The sequence below is a fragment of the Rhipicephalus sanguineus genome, chromosome 3, assembly GCF_013339695.2.
Source record: "Rhipicephalus sanguineus isolate Rsan-2018 chromosome 3, BIME_Rsan_1.4, whole genome shotgun sequence".
NCBI classification, from domain to species: Eukaryota; Metazoa; Arthropoda; class Arachnida; order Ixodida; family Ixodidae; genus Rhipicephalus; species Rhipicephalus sanguineus.
The window spans coordinates 201,098,816-201,116,992 of record NC_051178.1 but is presented as its reverse complement, the minus strand read 5'-3'; the positions used below and the strand labels follow the sequence as shown (position 1 = coordinate 201,116,992).

The window sequence follows — 18,177 nt, the reverse complement described above, 5'->3', positions numbered from 1 at the left end:
CAAGGGCTTTATTATCCATCTGGGTTTAGTAAAAGTTGTTTTGAAACTGAAATACAAGCATTTACTTCTGCATAAAGCACAGTGTTTCTAGTGTGTGACCATCGTTATTTTTTTTTTTTTTTGCACTTTTGTACTTCAAGAACATTGTGTAATCTGCATATTTCACAATGCCTTTGAGTACATTTCATTTCCCGCATGGTTGGCAATGAGGTTTATGGTTCTCTAGAATTTATTAGTGTGTACATGTCTTTTTCTTTGTTTTCATGGTCAGTTATTAAACCTTCAAAATGCCATGGCTGAGTCATCATAGTATGTACACCGATCAATTGTGTCAAGAATGTTGCATTCTGTTTTGCTATGGTTTTGTGGTGATGTTAAAGTTCTAAAGGTTTCTAGTGCCAGGGGAGAGCTTTTTTTTTTTAACAGCTGCTTCCAGTGTTGTGGTGTGCCCTGTGATTTGGGGATAGTCAATTGCAAGGTGAAGTAACCAAATAAAAAGTAACTGTGGTAAATGATGAAACGTTTTGTGGAACATTTGTGTAAAGAAATTTGCTCAAGTGGCAATTGTTGTGGTACGCAATTTCGTTTGCTCACGTACGAGTGCTGTCGCTAGCTTTGCTTGCCACACTGAAACTAACAAGTGGTCGAGAAGCAACACACTGCTAATTCTGTCAACAGATGAAGCTACGTGCAAATCGTGGTCGCAAGCTAGCCGACGTGCAGCAAGTATCCTGTGAAAAACTGCTCACAGTGTTATCCCACAGAACCACCAAAACTGTGCTCCTGGCATTCTATACATTTTTATTTTCAATGAATAAAGCAGTTGTAATAGGCAGTGTGTCTGATGCTAATGTTTATGGCATTACAACACAATCTACAAGAACCAACTGGTGACCCACTTATGCAGTCTTCTGTGCCATCTGCTCTATCGTAGTCATGACTTGATCGGCTGAGAGCCCAGAGAGTGAAGCGTGGCTCTCTTTTCCAAATTCTGAAAGCAGAACACACATAAGATAGTATCATATGCTAATGACTCAGCAACTTATTAGAATAAACTAAATGTTCATAAAAAATTCATTTACTACATGCCAGTTGCACGTTGGGCTTGTTAGTATAGCATTATATAGAATGAAGGTGTAGCGCACCCGAGACAAGGAAATACGAAACGGACACACACGTGGCACTAACTTTCAAGAGCAAATTTTTTATTTCAGGATCACAGCATACATGTAGCCTTCACTTGGCAATAATACAACACATGCTCAAAGCGTCCTGGTAACATTCACAAAATGTGTCTGGGCTCATGTGATAAACAATCACGTGATGATGAAAAATTGCAGCTCCTTTTCAGTTAATGATATGGATGGTTTGCTGACACAGGCATCATCATAGATGGCTATGTGATGAACTTCAGTGATGAGCCTGGTCGCTTCATCTACACTTTTATCAACAATTATCAGCCCCTAACAAATCAAATGGCCTTTGCAGTAAGACCAGACCAGAACACAAAGAATTGATGTGTGAAAAGAAACACTGCAGTAAGTTTAGTGAGTGCTTGACTGGTGTCGTTTGCAGGATTCCAAAGATGGGGCAGTTAGCCCCATGTAGCATTTGACAGACTACACGAACATCAAAATTTTAAAGGGACCGACAATTGGCCAGGGCGTGTGATTAGGTCCTGGTGGAAATGAAATTACCATTAATTATAGTGACAAATTCAAGCATCGTTTTCACAATATGAGCTGGGTTATATTTTTAAATTGCATTTTTAAAAGTCGCAAAAAACCAGTATGTCACACAGCCTGGGCAGAAAACCTTGATGCTGCACTATGATTCGTTCCATTTGCTGTACGCAGTCTGCCTTTATGCGCACTACAATTCTCAAAATTAGAGTACGTGCATTATATTCTTGCCCACTCTATCCTGTGCTGCTTATGAGGTAAGAGGGCTTGACGCTGAGAAGTGGCGCTGCTTTTGTGGCAACTAGTGGAACATGTCGAGTCGCAGTGGGGGCATGTGCGCAGAGTGTACATGTGTGCAGCAAACCACAGTGCATAAACATGAAGCAGTGTAGCGCTCACCTCACACTGTTTGCAGCATGTGTTGTGTGTAGAACTTTATAGTTGCTGGAGATCGAAAAATTCCAATTTTAATGTTTCACTGCATTTTCCGTATTGCCATTCCGTGATTAGACACTCCAAGCAGTAAGCTTTCCGTTGCAATAAAGAAAACAGGTACCATAAACATTAGTTGTCAGTCCCTTTAAGAAAGAGCAGCTTGATAATTTTCTTGCAGTTCACTGCAAGAAGTGCACCTACTGTTGTCTTTGCAGTGACAGAGGTCTTATTAGCAAACCAGTCACATCATTAACTGAAAAAGAGTTGCAATTTTTTGGCATCACGTGGTCACTGATCACATGAGTCCCAACATACGTCATGGATGTTATCAGGATGCTTTGGGCACAGGCTGTAATATAGTCGAGTGAAGGCTATATGTATGCTGTGATCCTGCAATTAATCAGTCATTGAAGGTTAGTGCAAAGTGTATGTCTGTTCCGTGTTTCCTCATGTCCTGTGTCGGGTGTGCTGCACCTTTATCCTACAAAATACTATTTTATACAGAGTCACAAAACTGTAACAACTCAAGAAATAACACCCACACACAAAAATGAATATTGAACGGCGAACTCGCGTAACCGAAACCTGACGAACCAATTGGATGGTGCAGGGGCAGTTCCATCTGAATAAAGTAAAGCGAGACCACAATGCGAATATCTTAAGCACAATGCTGTAGAGTAAGAATATATCCCGGCTTACCGTATCGGGCGTAAATTTTCGGTTGCACGCCGCTGCATTCACGTATGAGGATTGGCAGGGTTGGGTTGCTGTTCTTTACGCTGCGGTAGTGCTTCATTACAAACTCCCTGAACAGACAAAAAAGCAGCAATGCTTAACCGTAAAATCGACAGGAAAAGGTATGCGGAGGTGGATTATAATTAACATGTAGGGAAACTAACGCTCCCTGATCAACCTTGTGCCTGTCCTTGACAGCTGGCAATATTATGTCTCCGTGTGCGAGACATTTACAGGACACGCACGTATCAAAGTTACCTAACTTCTCGGACATAGCTTTTTCTTCTTTAACTAAATGCCGATCAAAGCGATAACGGCAAACGGGAATACGACGATCAGTAGAAAACACGGCAGCACACTTCAATGCAATCTACGCTTTCGCTAATGATGTTGCAACGAACGGCTATAAAGCGAGGTAGGCAGAAAAACAAAGTTTTACCTAACACCAGCACTTTCAGCAGATTTCTGACAGAGGTGCAATCGTAGCTCTTTCAGGTGGCTACCAAATTTTGCAGCAGCCCGAGCACCGGCCATTTTCGCACGATGGTTTGGATTGGATTGGCCGTGATGCGACCTTGTGTAGCGCTTTACGAAGCCATCATAACGCGCGCTAAATTTGAAAAGCTAAAATATGCGGCGTATGACTCTTATGGCAGCACGTTTATGTCAACGTGCCATAGCAACCAATTTTTGAGTCGTTTCTGACTATGCGTGTGCAGAGAGTAATTTTTGAGTCTGAATCAAGTAGTTCCAGAGCAAATAAAACATTTTTAGCATAGTGAACGAACAGTGTTCCAGGTATTCGCTGCATTGTAGCTTTTCTCACGAGGACCATTTCCTGTATCGTTTGCTAAATAAGATTAATTATTAATTAATTAACTATTTAATTAATTAATTAATTAATTTAGAGGTATTTGTCGTTGTATTGCACATTATGAGGTGCACTTTATCAAAACCTCGATGGAAAAAAGCATTTTCGAGCCATTGAAGACATTAAATTGTTCGGGTAGCCTCTTCAATAGACGAAGGTCTTTTAGAACACTTAAAACAGCCAAAAAAAACGGAAAGATCGTCAAGAGAAGATTTCACCTTCAAGAACAGCGGTCATTCCGTATTTGCACAGGGTGTCACATTGTATAAAAATGGTAGCACAAAAAGCAAGCATTATAGTGTTGTTTTTTCAGCGAAAAATAAGTTCTCTGGTATGTGCAATAAGGTGAACAGAGAAAACACAGGGCCTCGTACGTGTGATAAGAAACACGCAAAAAAGTTTGTTGAACGCTGCCAAAGTGAAGTCTATGAAATCTCCCTCTCATGCGGTCGTTGCTACATCGGCCAAACTCGCGGGTGTGTAAATGACAGCCTTAGAGAACACTGCAATTTAATGAAGGGTTCTGCTGGCAGCCACCTAGCCGCGCACAGCTCCATATGTGGTTTTCGTGTCATAGTTGCTCAAAATACTAAGGCGTTATGGTGACCAACGAGCACGTGAAATATATGAAGCCTATTGTGTCGACAAAAAAGGTTATGAAGTTTATATGTGCGTGAGTGTGCCTTCGATAGCGCTCCTCACCAAGGAACTTGCGTACCTTTCACGTTGATGATGGCGTTTTTATTTTTCACTTCACTACATAGAATTGTTAACAGATATCTTTGTCACTGTTGTCCTCTCCCCCTCATCTTTTCATGATCCATGTGCGTATATATGCTCCCTTGTACGGAATAAAGCTTTGATTGTAAGTCAGCGCTTGGTCCGTCTCTGTTCTGCTGTCCTGTGGTTCGCGCTGTTTGTCGTTTTCTATTAACATGTACCAACCGGCCCAACTAAGCACTCTAGTAACACAACACGTTGACTGTAGCGATGACAGAACTAACGAAGCACTCTTGCGCATGCTTGAATGGCCGCTCTCAGATGGTGCCTATATTACATCACAAAATGTGATCAATTCTATTTAAGATTTAGTCACAACACATAGTTTCAATATAGGTACATTGCATCAAGCAATGCCCATTGTCGCATGTCATGCTTGAGTGATATTCGAGAGCGAATGAAAGCCGTTTAGGCGTAAAAGACTGGTCCACTGACCGACACAGCATGTTCTACGTAACGTAACAGATCTTTCTTTTTTTTTTTTGTCCACTTTGACAGGGGTAAAGCCATTGCATTTTGGCTTATTTTATGCTTGGTCGTGCGCAACTGGCAATGTCGAGTATTTGGATTTGCAAATAGTGACGGAGAGAGAGGGAGGTACAACCAACACCACCTAGATCCCTTTTCTTATTATTTTATTCATTCTAGTTTTCCTTGTTTTGGTGTTTATCTTCAATACTACTGTCATGTTGATGGGATAGCCGGCTCTAATGTAGCCTACCTCCCTATGTTTATTTTCATAAAAAGAAACACCTATATCTAGGTCATGTTAATACAGAAAATGCTGCACACCTAGGCGACGAAGACGGCGAAGAAAACATCCCGGAAGTCAGAGCTCATTTTGCAGAAATTTCGGCGTCAATGTCGGTGGTTGTTAGCGACAAATAGCGATTGATGCAAATAATAAAAATCATGGGTTCGAACCCAGGCCTTCTGCGTTTCAGTCAGATGTTCTGCCACAGAGTCATTTTTTTTTCTTTATTGCCTCACAGTATTTTCACACACTAATCGTAAATCAGGGAACAGTACAATGATACACCATCAGCTGGCATTCTGTTTAAGCGTAATTAAGAACACCTCGATACGCAGATTTAATTTACATAAGGCCGAGGTTAGCTTCTTGCTTACGCTGATGACATCGCAGTGTTCTGTACCAGTTGTGACAGCATAATGCATGTCGTCAATGCCGTGAAAAGTTTCTGTCAAGTAAGCGGTAGCGCCGTAAATTGGGATAAATGTCTTGGTTTCTGGCATGGGGAATGGGACGTCACACCAAGGTATTTTATGAACGTTAGGTGGCGAGAAATGCCAGCAAAGTATTTAGGAATACCGCTGAAGAACTACAGCGACAGTGAGTCATACTGGAAAAAAAGAAACAGGGGTGTTACGAGATAAGACAGAGAAATGGAAGGGTTGGGGTAAGTCAGTATTCGCGCGGGCCACAACGTGCGACTTGTTTCTAGTAAGCAAGCTATGGTACGTAATGCAAGTGTTACATTGCAGTAGAATAAACGTGCAAAAAATACACGGACAATCTGCGGTCTTCATTTGGAGCCCTGTCTGGGAAAAATCAAGTTGCACGAATATTTTCAAGAAAGTACGAGATGGGTGGCTTGGTTTAGCTCACATGTACACACGTCAACTCGTCAATCGTTTTCTTTTCCTCCGTGATACAGATGACCCTTTTCTGAGGACAGTGACACAACTGAGGCTGTGCAGAGTCTTACCGGGGTTCTATCACAGAGCCACGCGAGTACTTAGAGCTTTTTCGGAAAAAGAACCCTATAATGGCGTCAATTACAATGCGACAAGTCTCGTTAGAAAATGCAACACTGCGTGGCTGGAGCGTAGAATCCAGGCCCGTAGCCAGGAATTTTTTTCGGGGGGGGGGGGGGGCACTTGCAGAAAACCTTGACTTTTTGAGAAAAACACATAGTTTTATTATTTATTTTTGGTAAAAACACCTACTTCACCAAAATTTCGGGGGGCGGGGAGGGGGGCCCGGGCCCCTAGGCACAATCCCCCCCCCCCCCCCCCCCCCGCTACGGGCCTGGTAGAATCACACCAGACGTCACACCCTGTGAATTGCGCAGTGGGCACTACGCAGGAGTAGGCATTCTAGGAGAGTAAAACAGCCAATGTTACGCGCACAGACGTTCCTCGTGGCGCGGTTGAGGTGTCCACGAAGCAAAGCGTGGCAACCTTGAGAAGACGATGTGAACGCGCTGTCGCGTTCCACCCTTGAAGGTGAAGCTGAAGCGTCCTCGGCGTTTTTGCCTAAACCGATTAATTACATAGCTTCATATCCGGGTCATTACCACCACGCTTGTTAATATCTCTTTCATAAATTCCATCCGATAGCCTGATCGCTTGCTCTTTTAGCATTTTCATTTCTTCTACATTTTATATTAATTTAAAATTTAAATTCCCAGCTTCTCCAGCTTGATAGATCTTTATCGCAAGCATCCTGCCGCCCCTTTTTTGGCCCATCCCCCTTAGTGGGTGAACGCCATCAAGAAACGGATCATCTTCATCATCAATCACGCAATAGCTCGTGCCATTTCACTTGGTCTTAAGAGAATCGCTGTCAGCGCAACGAATAACCAGTCAACCACAATGGACGATGGCGTCTGACGACAATAACATGTCGTCCAGCGATGACGAGGCCGGTTCCAGCCACGGTGCAAGCTCCAAGTTTATCAATAAGCCGTCGAGGTCTGCCGCGGTGACCTGTCCTTCTCCTACGGAGCTCCTGCAGTCCACGCGCGTCGTCGTGCTCTGCAACACGCTAGCAGTGGGAACCTTCTGCCTACTCGCCGTGGCACTGCTCGTAGCAGCCGTTCACAGGCAACAGGCGGCGGCAGCGGAAGCGGAGACAGCAACGCAGCACTCGACGCCGCCGAGTGAAGAGGCGCTTGAACGTCGCCAGGCCGCTGAAAAGTACAGGGTGCCCGATCCGCCCGTCGTACCGGCCAGTACGAGGTGACAGCTGTTCAACAGCCAAGCGCTGCTGTGGCTAAGCGGCCACGATCTTATGCAGCTGCTGAACGTGACGAAGCGGGCTATATTTCCCAGCAGTCACAGTTACTTCATTTTGACGATTGCGAATCAAAGAAATTAAAGGCCTGACCACACGCGCGCGTTGCAGCGTGCCAGCGCGTGGTTTGCCCTCTCCATATGCGCGCCTTCTCTCCATGGAAATAGAGGGCGCGGAGCTTCGTGCAGCTGCCCGCCCTCTCTCTGCAACGCGTACGTGTGGTCAGGCCTTAAGACCACACGGGATACATTTAGAGCGAAAGGAGCCTACTAGGCAGCGAATACACTATTCTTTCACAAGGCCATTAGAATAGTGGCGTTAACGGCCAGGTAGGTCTTTATCCTCGCCTGGCGTCGCTTGGCATCGCCTAGCGAACACGACGAACGCGACCTCGCGAGTATATGATATGGTCAAGTTTTTAGACTGTACTTAGCGCAGTCTAGCATTACGCCTATATCTCGTTGTTGTTGTTTTTTCTTCCTTAATCAAAATCTGTATCTCCATATTTTACAATTATCTCCCCTGCTATATACGGCCTATACTGCGAACTTTGACAGCTTGCCATTCGGCTTATATCCACACTGAATAGCTGCGCTCGTACGAGGAATTCCCAGTCAAGTTGCAATACGTGCGATACGACAGCACCCGTACATGAAGAGTAGCGCACTAGCCTTGTTCGCCAACAGCAAACCGGGTATGTACTCGTCATGATCTCTGTGCAGGTTCGTATGCGTGTATCGAGAGCGCGTAGGGCAGGCGGGCCTGAACGTACGGAGCTTCCCGTACGCGTACTGCCACTACGTGGCGTACTGCTGTCTCAGCGTAGTGCCATCACAGGGAGACCAAGCTGTTCTCGACACTTTGTCGCAGCTCGGCACCGCCATGGGAGGGACGCCATTTTCCGTCTCCGTCATTGTCGGCGGTAAGTGCACGCTTCACCGTGGTTTATGGAGAAACTTCTCTTCGAACGTCCAAATGAGCGTACTGCACGCCTACATCACGGCAGGAAAACTAGCCGAAAACACTTCCCACGACAAACAAACAAACAAACAAACAAACAAACAAACAAACAAACAAACAAACAAACAAACAAACAAACAAACAAACAAACAAACAAACAAACAAACAACAAACAAACAAACGAACGAACGAACGAACGAACGAACGAACAAACAAACGAACGAACAAACGAACAAACAAACAAACAAACAAACAAACAAACAAACAAACAAACAAACAAACAAACAAACAAACAAACAAACGAACAAACGAACGAACGAACGAACGAACGAACGAACGAACGAACGAACGAACGAACGAACGAACGAACGAACGAACGAGCGAGCGAGCGAGCGAGCGAGCGAACGAACGAACGAACGAACGAACGAACGAACGAACGAACGAACGAACAAACAAACAAACAAACAAACAAACAAACAAACAAACAAACAAACAAACAAACAAACAAACAAGCAAGCAAGCAAGCAAGCAAGCAAGCAAGCAAGCAAACAAACAAACAAACAAACAAACAAACAAACAAACAAACAAACGAACGAACGAACGAACGAACGCACGAACGAAACAAACGAACAAACAAACAAAATCCCATGGTCCCTTACGCATTCACATAACCACACGAAGGCGAACATGTTCTTCTTCCCTTTCTTCTGCTTCTTCGTCTAAGTCGATTGGGAATCCGCCGGCCACAGCGACCGGAATTCGCGCGCCGCCGAAATTCCACATTGTTCACACCGCTTAGCAACCGCACCGCCGAAACTAGGGCGTCTAGTTGTCATCGTCCCTTCGCGCGAAGGAACGCTGGCATCGACGCGCTCGGCGTTGTGAACGCGTTTCGTTATGGCGAAGCGCATAAACAGGAGCAGGGTCGTCGAACTGCTGGGCCTGCTGCAAAGCAACTTTCTGGCGATGTCTGACGAGGATAAACATGCATTCGCCGAACAAAAGAAACGACGCAAGCACTTGTGGTTGGTTCGTCCTGATTTGCAAGACGCGAGAAGCTTGGCCGAGCCGAGGTAATGCTACCCGTTTTGCGAGATCGAGATGATGTATTGCAAAGATGCTAATCGCGACAACACTTGGCAGTTGTCGAGAGCTACAGGATCATTAGGAAAGACTTCGCTGTTGCTGCGGGCTTCGACGACTGCGATATCACAAGCGCGCCGCCATTTTTCGAATGTTCGACTCGCTTTCCGATTGGTTCGCGGTGAAGGAATCCGGCGGCAGCTGCCGCAAAAATCGGTCCAGGACCGATCGACGCGGAATGGGCTTTTCCGGCGGATCTCGCTGCCGCCGAAGCGGATTCCGCGCGCTCTGGCCGCCGAATGTCTCAGTGTGAACGCGCCTTGAGTGCGGTACCCGATAGTGGTGGTGTTATGCTAGTAAACGTATGTGATAGGACAACCACAAGCGATTGGTCGGCTTTACACAAACGCGCATACCTTGTCCGCTTTGCTCCTCATAACGCAAACGCATTGAACATTGTCGACTACCCGCTCGCAGGCTCCTCAGTGGAAGACCCATACTTCCTAGCGCTGCTGCTCGACACAGATAGCGTGCAGCGACTGGTAGAGCGGTTGGCACTCGTCAGTCGGAACCTGGACGAAAGCGGGACCAAGTCCTCGTCGTCGTCGTCGCTTTTCTCTCGCGTGTATCTGCACTGGAAGAGACCGCGGGCGCGGTACAAGGCGGCCATCACGCGACTCGCCGACGTCCTTCGGGTCCAGCTCAAGCCTCACTCGCTGCGTTTGGGTTTGGTCGTCGATGGCGACAGCGACGTGGCCGCGGCGTTCGACTTCCCCAGGTCACTGGCGCAGTGCTTCGCTTCTTTCTGAATGCTTGCAACCATTAGTTACAAACGTTACTTTGATGCATGGTATCAGCAATGCAACATTCCGTAAAAGTGCACATTTTCACATTTCTGCACGCAAACGAGTGCATTACGAGGTATACGCAACACTATACTTTAAAGGGACACTAAAGTGAATAAATAACACAGTTTAGACAGATAAATGTTTCTTTCAGAACTCTATTGTAATTAATTTCTCCATCATAGGTCAGCTATTAAGATAACAAGTGAAGGTCAAAGTTGCTTGTTTGAATTTCGCGCCGTAACTTCAGCCCATAAACGTCAGTGTGGCGTCAGGAATTTCGAGGTCTTTTTGGATATCTTGGTCACATTGGTTCAATGAGATTTCCTGGAACTTGCTACGTTACGACTTTGTGTCCCTTGGAGCACACCGCAAGTACTCTTTAGCAACAGGCGATTACGTAGGCCCTAGCGGACGCCGTCAAAACCTATGACTTCACGGCGAGCTGGTGCGGGAACTTCGAAGGTGGTGACGCCACACATGCATTTTCCTTTTGTGCATTTGCTCGCTTACCAGGCGTCTTCTCGTGGTAACAGTGGCGCTTTCAGTATTGTGAAATTGTAATTTACTAATCCAAGAAAAATCGTTTTTCTCTATAGTGTCCCTTAAAGGAAGAACGTTAAATAAAAATTGCGCATGTGATCCTATGTATCTATGAGTTACCTCACAAGAATGAGATGTGTATACGCTTGGTGGGTTATTGTGACCACATACACAAGGCCATACTTCGTTCAGAACAAAATTAAAAAAAAAAACTAATTCTGGGCTATTACGTGCAAAAACCCCGATGTGATTATGAGACACACCGTAGTGGAGGACTAATAATAATACCTGGGGTTTAACGTCCCAAAACCACGATATGATTATGAGAGACGCCGTATTGGTGGGCTCCGGAAATTTCGACCACCTGGGGTTCTTTAACGTGCACCTAAATCTAAGTACACGGGTCTCAAACATTTTCGCCTCCATCGAAGATATAGCCGCCGCGGCCGGGATTCGATCCTGCGACCTTCGGGCCAGCAGCCGAGCGCCATAACCACTAGACCACCGTGGCAGGGCGTAGTGGAGGACTCCGGAATTAATATAATCACCTGATGTTCTTTAACATGCACCTAAATCTTGAGTGGTTTTGCATTTCGGCCCCATCGGTATGCATCCGCCGTCGCCAGGGGTCGAACTCACATCCTCAAGCTATGTGGCGCTAAACCTATGCCACTGAGCGAACATGGCGGGCTTTCAGAATCAAATCTTGGACGGTCGAAAGCTGCGTCCCAATACATGCCAACCTGTGACTTGCTCAGCCACAGACTCGGAACTCCTATTACATTGAGCGAGTACAACCACATTAATCCAGCAGAATCCGCAAATTAATCGTTCGAATTGTGGTATGCGGCCACCGTGGAATTTATATCAAGTTCCGTTTTAATTACTATATACACTTCAGTTAAGACAACAATTGATGTTCTCTATGCTTTCCTTGCTTATGCTTTCCTAGGCCTAATTATATGTTGGATTCAATCGGTTGTATATAAGCAAGAAACGAGCGCAGCGAAAAAAATTCCCTTTCGTTCACTGAGCGACTACGTTGCGCTTGTCCGCTGAGGAGAGGCTATTGTTAACAACGTAATGCTTAGGAAAGCATTTCAGACCTTTCATTTTGTGGCGAGAAGCGTGGACAAACAGAAAAAGGCTTCTCCTATAAGATTTTTTGTTTAACACAAATCGACAATGTTTACTCAAGCAGCGCTGTGCTATTCATATGGCCATACCGGTTACATCGATAACACTGCGATGTAACACGTATACGTTTCGGTAATCTAAAGCTTCCCGCTTCTCACAAATCTTACGAAGCAAGCCGCTTAAAAAAGAGAACTGGTAGTCAGCACTACTGTTTTAAGAACTCTGATAAATATTTAAAGGGGCGGCAGTTTCTTTCGTTACGGTTGCGGCTACGGCCTTTTATAAATCCTCGATGTCGGCATCGCCAGCTAAGCTGCTCTCGTCTTAATTTAAATTCAAGTTGCGTGTTAGCGTGAAATATATAGCAGAGACGTTGTCTGGGCAAGTTGGTGCGACATTTGCAAAATAGAACAGCACGAAGGACGGGACAGAAGACACAAAAACCACAAGACGAGTGCTGTGGTTTTTGTGTCTTCCGTCTCGTCCTTCGTGCTGTTCTATTTTGCAAGTGAAATATATAGCACATGTATATGAAGCCGCGTTTCATGCTAAGCTGCCATCAGTAAAAATGTGTGCCGTAGCGGCAACCTTTTCGTGTTTACAAGCGTGTCGTTCGGCGCGATTGTTCTGAATGGTCTTCAATATTTCAAACGTGAATTTAATCTCGAAATGCAATTTACCTTGGATGCGCCCGTGGTAAGCTTTACAGAAGAGGCCCTCGAAAGCTCAACGTAAACTTCATTATGCAGCACCTTAGACCGTTTCACACTCGATATTGCAAAGAGAGAACGACATGGTTTGCGAGTGCAGCGCATTCCTGTTAGGAAGATGTAGTCGGGCGTCTAACCACCTTTTTGTTTCCGAATGCCCAAGAAGCAAGCAATATTTTGCGACTGCGGATGCCCACTGCAATTCTGCCTTCTTTATTCTTCATTTGCTCTCTAAAGGAGCTTAGTTGAAACGATAGAAGCTATCGCCTGAAAGCGCGTATGGGCGACGAACGCTTTTTTTTGACCTGCAGATGGTTATTAAGGTATATTTGACGTTGTTTTCACAAGTTACTTTTGCCGGGACTCCTGACGCGTTTCGCCGAATCAGTGAGCTGTCGAGAACGTTTTCAGATACGCTCATTCTATGGCTAATAGGCGTCATCACTTGGTGCTTGTTATGCGAAGTGTTTTCAGTACGTCAGTTCCGGGGGTTTCTTATTCTCGTGGCTAATATAAGAGTGTCGAAGGAAAGCTGTTTATATTAGCGATTGTCGTAGCGCAGGCAGCTGTAAGTGAATGCTATCTCACTTTGCACACAAACGCGATAAGTTGTGGCTGAGGAACTGAATGCAATCCTGAGTAAAACCATGAAACATTGAACGGACGCCACGAAGGAAAGATTTACCGCTTCTCATGACGCATTCGGCAACTTCATAAGCTAAGCAGATCATCTGGATCACTTTAAACGGCTCTGACTATGCGCAAAGAAAACTCAAAGCGCCGTTTGTAAGGTAAGAGCTGCTTCACCTCAATATAGAAACGTGTGCGGAGGTGCACCCTTTACAGGATAGCGGGCGCAGAAAACGAGCACTTACGTTATAGGCGCTATAATATAACTTGGCGTTTAACGTCCCAAAACCACGATATGATTATGAGGGACTATAAGCACTATAAGCGGTCATCACTGCAATACTTTGAAGCTAAGCACTTTTTCTTTTTTTTCAGCAAGATTCGGCGTTGGGGCACAATGCTGCTGTGCTAGCCTGTCTTTTTGTTTTCTGTTTTTAGGCAGCATTTTTGATGTCTCTTTTTTACTTTGCCTTTTGTGAATCAGCCACAATACTTCTCGGAACGAAATAGACATTCTCACAGCGTTATATTCTCTGCAATAATTAGGTCTCGACATCAGGAGCAGCTATTTGCCATATAACTTTTTTTATACGTGTTTATTAGTCACAACTGATTGTATTAATACAGATAATCGTCTTATCGTAATTATGTTAATTAAAGTAATTATGTTCGTGTAGCATGTTAGAGTGTAAGTCCTTCCAGATGTCTGCCGTTCGCAAATAAATAAATAAATAAATAAATAAATAAATAAATAAATAAATAAATAAATAAATAAATAAATAAATAAAAGAGAAAGAGAGAAAGAGAAATACAGAGAATCAAAATAATGCCGCAGACGAATGCCTCTCAGGAGATGTACATTAGATATAGGAGTAAACAGTGCAAAGTGGATGACTTTTGCCAGAATGCACTGAGTGCAATATTCAGCTTGCTGCCTCACGGGTATGCTGCATTTGCAGCACCACGTATAGCCCTTAGTTTGCCAAAGTTGCAGACATAAAGTACTCGCATTGGTATTTAATGACCTGCTCCAGACGCAAGCTACGATTTCCGCAACGTAGAGCGGTCACTGTGAGAGAAGTTACCGACACCGCTTATCACGCATTTCCCGCGGCGCTTTCGGACTCAGCTGCCGCGGTGGCTTATAGTGGTAACGGTGCTCGGCTGCTGGTCCGAAAGACGCGGGTTCGATCCCCGCCAGCCTCGGCTGTCTCATTTCGATGGAGGCCCGTGTAATTTGCGATCTCAGTGCATGTTAAAGGAACTCCAGGTTGTGGAAATTACCCGTGGCCCTTCACTACGGCGTATCTCATAGTATGAGTCGCTTTGGGACGTTAACCACACGAACAAAACCAAACTAAACCTCTTTCAGCCTCCTCGACATTCTGGGTGACCGTGCGCTGCTGGTGGCGCCACAGTCGTGGTCTGCGCCGGACCCGAAGCAAGGCGGATACCATAGCACCGAGACACTCTCACGGCACGCGGCTGTGGGGCGCCTCAGCAAAAACTACGGTGACCGGGTCTGTCATGCGTTTCGTGTGGCCGCTGTGGCTGTAAACGGGTCCGAGACGGCGATCGATATTCCCTACGGCAGCACGTGCAACATGAACATCACCGACGTTTACAGGTGAATAAACGTGGCAATTCGCGCCACGTGACAAATTTTTAGCAATTGAATCCACAAAAAATGCAGAGACATGCACACTCATACGTACGCAAACGCAAAAAAGGCTCTATTTTCATAAACTGGGAAGTTACAGACATAAAAATCGCTATGCATGAAGCTTTATATATATGGTTCCCCCTGACAAGGTAAAATCAAAACTAAAGAAATAACCAATTCTCCTGGACGCGAAGAGCACTTGCGCGAAAGCCCATTAAGGCACACGCATGTTTGACTTGGAAAACAATGTCAACAGAAGGCGGTGTGTGCGATGGAAAGGGTGTAAAACAATATGCAAATAATCAAAAACACGATACGCAACATCCGCACATGAGCTTCTCCACGTATTTCGAATGGCCTAATCGAGAAGTGGACCTCAAACTAAAATCTCAAATAAAACCGTAAATTGCACACTGGTGCTGTCATGCTTATCTCCCTCTAATATCTGCACCATTCTCGTTTTAGACACTTAACGGGAGCTCTGTTATTCGGTATAACCTCTCTACCTTTTCTATCCCGCTCCTTTTCCCGTCTCTCTATAGTGGTAATTAAGCCATCTTAGACGTACGGAATAACATTCTTGAGGAAACCCGCCTGTCGTGGTACCCAGTGCACTCGCTTTCTCGCATCTTGTAATTTCACCGGACGAAGTCAGTTGACTGAACACCATCACGCGAGAGAAAGGCGTTTATTGGCGCTAACTTTCTGATTAATTTATTTGACCTTGTTTTCCACCATCACGACGAAGGGGCACAGCTTTAATAATAATAAAAAAAAAGCAACTGATTCTAACAGGTATGTATCTATAGTCGCCATTACACTCCAAAAGTTAGTTTCGCCCGAAAGGCACACTATTGATAGCGATAGAAAAGTATCAAAACGATTGCCCAAAGTGAGCTTCGCAGTCCTTTAGGTCATGTAAATAACAACAAACATGTTGTTACTCAAAGGCATGGTGCTACGCGCGCACAGGCAAAACTAAACAGGCCTCACTTAACGAGCGTGAGCACTTGTTGCGTCAATGATGGAAGGCGTGATAAGGACCGCCGGCAGGACAGTGAGCTTGTTCAAAAGCGGACGTTTCGTGCTGCCACTTACTTCACTATTTCAACTGGGCTGCTTCTTCAAAAATGATATCACGTGACCTCGAAGACGCACCGAAAGGCACGAAGCCTGAAAGCTCACTTTGCCACTATAGCAGCAGACTGTTCCAAATCAACGCAAGGGTTACATATGTGCTCGGATGCGTGGACAGTCACGTGCATACACGCCCGATGTTGAGAAAGAGACGCGCGCTCTCCTATTTTAGTATGGCTTCATAAGGGTGGCTTGTTGGGCGAATTGTTACATGGTACTTTATAAAAATATTCCTGCAGCGGAAAGTATAACTAAAATAAAAGAATGACAGAGGAAACTAGTGATTTGAAAACGAAGGCAATGAAGAAGAACAGCCAGACAGGACAAGCGCTGGACTTACAACTGATACTCTGTTGAGGCTCACGCCAACACGTACATGAACGAACAGCGCTTGCGTAACCTAGCTATCTCAGCCGTGCCAAAGCGGTACGAACTGAAGCAATTGCCTTGAAGCACTCCAAAATTTAGGTCTTGACAACCCGGCGCCATCATCTCATGTTCAATAATATAAGGCATACGGACCGCTCGTTCGTGATGAACTTTCTTTATATGAATGACCACGTGGCGACGCCGATGAAGTGTCCGTATAATTGCTATCGCAATGACAGCTGTCTAATTTAGTAAAAAAAAATGCGTCGCATGCTTGCCATAGCTATAGCGAGGCACTTTCTGGTAGATGTGTTTGCTCAACAAGCCTCAGCTTCATTTAAATTTGGTAATTAAGGAACCAATAAAGGTATATTCTATAGCGTGCTACGGCATGCCTATAGGCAAGAGCGATACAGTGGTTGTACTGAAACTAAACGTTACTCATGGCTCCCGAATTTAAGCACACAGTCTAGTGACGCGTTGTTTTCGGAACGCAGCCGCGGACAGGCGACCGTCGGGGTGACCGCCCTCGGTGACACTGTCTCCTTCCTGGAGCCGTCCAATGCAAACGAGTTCGCCGCTTCGCTCTGCAGAGAGGCCAAGACCGACTGCGTCGCCTTCTGGGATCCAGAGTGCGACGACTACGCAGGAACATGCGGAGGCCCGTCTTTTCCGCTCATCAAGGCTGTCGTCGGGATGCCCGTCGCCTGAAACCAGCCTTTGTCTTCCACTTCATCAGATCTAGTTTGGTGCAACACTTTCATATTCCGTCATCAAGCTCGGCCTTTCTGCACAAAACTCCTTTACGTTGCCTGACGCGTCTTCGCGGCAAGATTAAGCAACATTCACCGTGCGTTCTACCAAGCGGCAGGTAACGAGACTATGTTAAACGTCCATGTATGTTGAACGTAGCGTTTGAAGACTTAATAATAATAATTGCTGGGGTTTTTCATCCCAAAACCACGATATCATTATGAGAGACACTAGTGGAGGACTCCGGAAATTCGACCACCTGAGGTTCTTAACGTGCGCCTAAATATAAGTACACGGACCTCTTTGTGCTTCTATCGAAACGCGGCCGCCGCGGCCGGGGTCAGCAGTCGAGCGCCATAACCACTAGACCACCACGACGGGTTAGCGTTTGAAGACTTGTTCCCACTCTCGACATATTCACTAAATAAATACTAACCGTTTACTTGTCACAGAAAGCACTAACCTCTTAGTAAGTGAAGGTAGTAAAATGCAGGCTAGTGAAATTCGCTACCCGGTTAGTAAGTGGATAGTACTAACTCGAATAGTCAGTCCGTTACTAAATTGTTAGTAACCGCACTATAGCAACGTAGTAACCGTATCAATTCTAGTGGAATACAATGACCCAACTAGAGGTTTACACTTATTTTGTTTATGTGCGCGTGTACATTGCCATATCAAGTTGATTCTACTGCAAAAGCATATATAAGGCAAAATGAAAAACAAAAAACAAAAGAAAAACAAAAACGAAATGACACGGCATTATTCTTTTACACAAATTAATAACTGTTAATTACTTCAAGTAATCAC

The 18,177-nt window shown here is 45.1% G+C and overlaps 1 protein-coding gene across 1 annotated transcript; it reads right to left on the bottom strand.

Annotated features, from left to right (window-relative positions):
• Nucleotides 1–840: 840 nt before the first annotated feature.
• Nucleotides 841–3,413, bottom strand: LOC119388103 (NADH dehydrogenase [ubiquinone] 1 alpha subcomplex subunit 2). The gene is made up of 3 exons (XM_037655735.2): nt 3,292–3,413; nt 2,817–2,923; nt 841–991 (listed from the first exon to the last, which is right to left on the bottom strand). The coding sequence occupies exons 1-3, from the start codon at nt 3,384–3,386 to the stop codon at nt 900–902; spliced, it is 294 nt and encodes a 97-aa protein (XP_037511663.1). The 5' UTR covers nt 3,387–3,413; the 3' UTR covers nt 841–899.
• Between the last annotated feature and the right edge of the window lie 14,764 nt (nt 3,414–18,177).

Coding starts and splice junctions, on each gene's coding strand:
- LOC119388103 (XM_037655735.2), bottom strand. CDS start 3,386: ATGGCCGGTGCTCGGGCTGCTGCAAAATTTGGTAGCCACCTGAAAGAG. Junction 2,924..3,291: donor GCTGAAAGTGCTGGTGTTAG/GTAAAACTTTGT, acceptor TTGTCTGTTCAG/GGAGTTTGTAATGAAGCACT. Junction 992..2,816: donor GAAAATTTACGCCCGATACG/GTAAGCCGGGAT, acceptor TTCTGCTTTCAG/AATTTGGAAAAGAGAGCCAC.